The sequence below is a fragment of the Galeopterus variegatus genome, unplaced genomic scaffold (assembly GCF_000696425.1).
Source record: "Galeopterus variegatus unplaced genomic scaffold, G_variegatus-3.0.2 Scaffold482, whole genome shotgun sequence".
NCBI classification, from domain to species: Eukaryota; Metazoa; Chordata; class Mammalia; order Dermoptera; family Cynocephalidae; genus Galeopterus; species Galeopterus variegatus.
In genome coordinates, this window is record NW_007726593.1 from 143,031 (window position 1) to 149,043 (window position 6,013).

Consider the following 6,013-nt stretch of genomic DNA (forward strand, 5'->3'; position numbering starts at 1 on the left):
TTCATAGCATAGTGGATCTTTCTTTCATAGGGGAATAGTGAAGCTTTCTGAGTGAAAGTGACTTTGTAAAAGTATCCAAGAAAAAATGTTAGAGGGCATTGCTGAGTTCCCATAATCCCTAAATCGATGTTCTGATTTTAAAGCTTTTTTTCTAATATCCCATCAGAAGCCTTTGAAACTGCCATTAATTTTTGAAGACCTTTCCACTTCTGTATACAAAACAAATGACCAAAGGAAACCTCGACATAAACAAGTAGTAACAACATGGAATAGTTTGTTGGTGGTTTTTCTTTTCACATATGCCAGTTGCTGGACTGTTTAATACACCACATTTATTTAATATCTGGATGATATAAAAGTAAACATTGGGCTGGGAAATTTTAAAATATTGATTTAGATTATTTTTTTGGTTGGTTGTTCCAATTTCTCGTATAAGACAATCTGTATAGGGACCTGGAATTGTTCTTAGGTCCATGGTGTCTCTTAAATTCTCTGTATGAAATAAGTTAATTTGATTAGTCAACTGTTTATAGCTGTTCTTTTCATGTGCTTTGCCTCATTCTGACAAGCTTGACCTAGCAATCATAATAAAAGCATATTTTCTAATTTAGGCTGGATCTTACAAAGTTCTATAATGAATTTTTGATTTGCCTTAAAGATGTCTTTTCATGAGCTTTTCTTTACTTAATTTACTATATCCTTAATTTAGTAATAATAGAAATAGTGCCTATCTAAGGATAAGTACCTGCTCTTATGCTTACTTAACAACAGAATGCCATTATGACCAATTCATTTAGTCTCGTATTAAACCTTGCAAATACGAGTATGAAGTATCTAATATTATATTGTTCTCTGCTGCTGTTTGAGAATGGCCACTCAGGATTTAAAATCCACTTGAACTACTTGAAGAACATTTCACTTCAGATGTAAATGTGTTTCTTCCTGTCCTTTGAATAAACCAGCACAATTCTCTTTATGATTAACAGACGTACTCTAAATCAGGCTTCTTTTTAAAATCAACTTAGCATTTTTGGTCTGTAAGTGGAATTACAGTTTCTGCTAGTGATTTTTTTTTTACCTTCCAGGGAATGATCAACCTCGTGCTGGAGTGCATAGATCGACTGCATGTCTATAGCAGCGCGGCACACTTTGCTGATGTTGCTGGAAGGGAAGCTGGGGAATCTTGGAAATCCATTCTGAATTCTCTGTATGAATTGCTGGGTAAGGAGTATGACTGGATTCAAGGCAACTGAGTGATGTCTGCTTAAGATGGTCACACAATAGTTACAGCAATTTTATAGCATGCTTCCTGGCTGAGGCTTTTAATTTTTAATTTAGTTGGATTAAATTCAATGATATTTAGTGTTTCAATCCATCTCTGAGAAAGTTAGCAGAATGGTAGATTTGACTTTGACTAGAGGAAGAAAGTCATCTAGGGTGCAGGTTTTGCAGATGAGGGGCCTCTATATGAGTATGTATTAAATATTTCGTTTTTGGTTCTGAACTTAGTTCTGCAAGAGTTCATCTTACTCCTGCACAGTCCCAATCTTCTCTCTAGTCTTTATGGGATTTGTGTTTGGCAGCTTCTGAGTATGTCTGACATTCGTTAAGTGACGCTTGTGGTGGTGTATGTTGCATTCCTGTTTGCTCTCTGCAAACATAGGTCCTCATTATTTTTGATCTGAACTATTGCAGTGGCTTCTATTTATCTCTTGTCAAAAAATGTGAGAGGTCTGAAATTTTACCCTATTTGCAAGCTAGTAAGTTAGTCTGCAATTAGGGTAAAGAGGGACAGATGAGTCAATGCAATGGCTGTAGCTGAAGTATAAGCATTTTTTGTGCCAATTCTCTAAGCCCAGTTTTCATAGGATAATGGGAAGGGGACAGATGACAACTAAGGACTCCCAAGCGTATGGAGCCTGAGTCAGTTACACTGGACAGTAACTCTGCCTGCTCTTTGCTCTGGGTGTAGATGCCATCTCCTTCTTCCAAGGCCGCTTGCTTCAGACATCCTTGAAAAGAGATCCTGAAACAAAGGCTTTTGAGGGCTCATTTGCAAGATATGCAAAGACACAAGGGACCTGTGGGGAATGGTCTCTTGCTCTACTGTAGCCCTCACCTCCAAAATCTCAGATTCATCCAGTGTGTCACATTCCTTCTTCCAAGGCCGCTTGCTTCAGACATCCTTGAAAAGAGATCCTGAAACAAAGGCTTTCGAGGGCTCATTTGCAAGATATGCAAAGACACAAGGGACCTGTGGGGGATGGTCTCTTGCTCTACTGTAGCTCTCACCTCCAAAATCTCAGATTCATCCAGTGTGTCACAAATCCACCACCACTTCCCTGTTTAGAAATTTTTCATATTTCTCAGTTATTCTAGAAGGTAGTTCAATGTGATTCACCTCATATATGAGGCCCTACCTAACTTTTCCAGCTTTGTATTTTCCCATTCCCTTTATCCTCTACTTTTCCTTGAGCCTATTACAGTTTTCTGAATGTCCCATACACGTCACACCTCTGTGACATTTTGTTACTTGCACCTTTACTGAAGTTCCTATGTATCCTTCAAGACCCAGTTCACACGTCACTGTCTTTTGAAGTTACTCTTGACATTTCTCCTAACTCTTAAGCTTAATTAAACTTTTCTTCTCTGTTTTCTTGGCACTTAGTATTTATCTGTATTGTAGCACTTATCACATTTCTTATTTAGTTACATGAGGGTATTTTGAAAAGTTTGTGAAAAGATTTATACTATCTTTCAATTCTACTTTACCATCAACTTTTTGAAGTACCCTCTTATCTGACTTATTTCAAAGGCTAAGAAAAACACCTTTTTAGCTTTCTAGGTTTTACCTCCATCATTTAACTTAACATCTGGCTTGTAGTAGATAATGAATGTGTAGGTAATGAAATGACTGAGTCTACTAGGAAAGGACAATATACTTAAGTACAGAAAAGAGGTAATACATTTTTAATGTAAAGAATGAAGGATCGTCAAAATATTTGAAATTTCCTTATAATCTAATTCAACTTTATTAAAATTTATCAAGGCATAATACACTAAAGCAAATAAAATTCTTGTACCTATTTGAATTTTAATAGGCTTTCATTAGGTAGGCTATTAGATTTCCTGTTAAATTAAACATGTGGAATTTGTTATTTTCAGACTAAGAGGTAACATGTGACTAGCACTTCTATGAATGGGAACAGGTACACTGAGTCTTGATAGGAATCTTGATTCATTATTTTACCCATGAAAATCTTCAGGATAAGGATTTTTTGATGACAAAATTCGAAAACTGCATTTCTTTGCAAATGTGGAAGTTGGGAATAGCACTGACTTTCTGGAAGTAGTGGAGACTGAAGTGTGGTAGTGTTTTTAATACCACAGTGTAACTTCTTCACTTTGTGTAACACCAGATGAGTTCCTCAAACAAATTAGATGCTTTAGGTGAAGAGGCACATCATCTATGTGTGTCTGAGGATAGGGTTAGGGTTAGGGTTGGGGTTATGCACAGAAAGAACGTTGTTGTAGGTAAATCTAGATCATATGCATCTTACTTACATTTTCATATCAACTCTGTCCATAGTTTCTGTGTTTGGTCCCTTCAACAGGTCACATGCTCATGTGTTCATGAGTAATTAAAATGAGCAGAGAGAATTATAATGAGTTTTAAAAATAATCATAGAAAAAAGCTCATTTCCACAAAATCACCTCTTCAGCTTTATCTTTTGGACCTACGTATCCCTCAAGCCCATCCTCTCTTTAACTCCACAGAGCTATTTGGTTATTTTAGAACCTATGGAAGTAGCCTTAATGGACTCTACAAAATGCCAGGGACTTGGTGAGTGTGAGCACAGTTCCTCACCATAATTAGTTTTGTGGTTAGATTTTTACTGGAACTTGGCTAGAGATGTGATTTGAAAAGGGTTTACTCATTCAGATAGAAAGGGAAGGGGCCACTGTACGTGGAATGATGTATCCACTGGGATGCATCCATTGGAACTAACAGAATACCCAAACTCAAACTGGCTAACACAGCAGAGGGGAGTGGAGTCACTGGCTTGCATGACTGGCAGCTTCCAGTAGGTTTGACTCAATGGCTCTATCCTGTCTCCAGAACCAGTTTCTTCATGTCTTGTCTGTTCCTTCCATGGGGTCAGCTTCCTCCAATGCTGGACTCCTTTTATGGCCTCGGCTGGTTGCTAGTAGCTCCTAGTGCAGCCTGCTTCCCCTCTGTCATGGATGACATGAAAGAGGGCTTCTCCTGGAAGTCATGTCTTGAGAAAGAGCATGCTGTTTCCTAAACAACTACTCGCATCTCATCAGCTCAAACTGTGGTGAGAGGTTTTTCAGGTCCATTATACTGTGATCTTATGAGACCACTGTGGTATATGTGGTCCATCATTGACCAAAACATCCTTATGCAGTGCATGGCTGTGTTCTATCATGATTTCCATTCCTCTAGGTATATACCCAGAATTGGGAGTGCTGTGTCATATGGATGATCTGTCTGTAGTTGTTTGAGGAACCTCCATACCATTTTCCATAGTGGTTGTACTAATTTACAGTCCCACCAACAGTGTAGGAGCGTTCCCTTCTCTCCACACCCTCGCCAGCATTTGGTATTCACCATCTTTTTGATTATAGCCAGTGTAACTGGGGTGAGGTGATATCTCAATGTAGTTTTAATTTGCATTTCCCTGATGATTAGTGATGTCGAGCATTTATTCATGTGCCTTTTGGCCATTTGTATGTCTTCCTTTGAAAAATGTCTATTCAGCTCCTTTGCCCATTTTTTAAATGGGTTATTTGTTTTTTTATTGTATAATTGCTTGAGTTCCTTGTATATTATGGATATTAATCCCTTGTCAGATGCATAGTGGGCAAAAATTTTCTCCTGCCCTGTAGGTTGTTGTTTCACTCTGTTGATTGTTTCCTTTGCTGTGCAGAAGTTTTTGGTTTGATATAGTCCCATTTGTTTATTTTTTCTTTTCCTGCTTGTGCTTTTGGGCTCGTGTTCATAGCGTTCATAAAGTCTGAACCCAGACCTAGTTCCTGAAGTGTTTCACCAATATTTTCCCTTAGTAATTTTACAGTTTCAAGTCTTGTGACTTAAGTCTTTAATCTATTTTGAGCTCATTTTAGTGTATGGTGAGAGATGCATATCTAGTTTCATTCTTCCGCATATGGATATCCAGTTTTCCCAGCACCACTTGTTGAAGAGACAGTCTTTTCCCCAATGTAGATTTTTGTTGCCTTTGTCCAATATCAGATGGCTGTAAGCCTGAGGGGTGATTTCTGAGTTCTCAATTCTGCTCCACTGGTCTGAGTGTCTATTTTTATACCAGTACCATGCTGTTTTGGTTACAATAGCTTTGAAATTCTCCCATTTGCAACAACATGAATGAGCTTGGAGAAGCTCATGTTGAGTGAAATAGGCAAAGCACAGAGGGATAAATACTGCATGTGCTCACTCATATGTGGGAGTTAAGAGAGAAAGAAGGGAGGAAAGACAGACCACAGTGGTGCATTAGACTTGCAGAGGGAGAGAATATACCTTGGGCTACAAAGTGGAATTTTGGGGAAAGGGGGAAGGGGAGGGAAGTTGGGGATAATTGGGTGGGGGACACGGGGTACAAACACAACTTGTGGTAATGGGCATGCTGCCGGTTTGAATCCGGCCTTCCCATCTTGGACATGATGGGTGACAATCAACTTTGTATCTCATGAATATTCATAACCAATACAAAAAATACAAGGGGTAACCGCCCCCAAAGAAAAGGAAAGAGCACATGGATTTTAAGATAGCTGTGCTTATTTCTGTAATAAATACTTGGTCTTGCATTTGTCAAAAACAAACAAACAAAAGAAATGTATTCTTTTTTTTTTTTTTTCCTTTTTGTCTTTTTTACTGACCAGCAACGGGATCGCAACCCGCAGTGTCGCGCCCGCGCCGCGCTCAGCCAGTGAGCGGGAACCGGCCTCCACATGGGATCCGACGCAGCGGCGG

The 6,013-nt window shown here is 38.8% G+C and overlaps 1 protein-coding gene across 1 annotated transcript in view; it reads left to right on the plus strand.

The window, feature by feature from the left end:
- The window catches only part of LOC103587716 (ryanodine receptor 2-like), a gene marked incomplete at its 5' end in the record, with an annotated part of 226,133 nt that overhangs the window by 123,278 nt on the left and 96,842 nt on the right, over positions 1 to 6,013 (plus strand). The window contains one exon of the mRNA XM_008569236.1: positions 1,086 to 1,221. Coding sequence (XP_008567458.1) covers positions 1,086 to 1,221 — 136 coding nt within the window. The remainder of the gene's footprint in view (positions 1 to 1,085; positions 1,222 to 6,013) is intronic.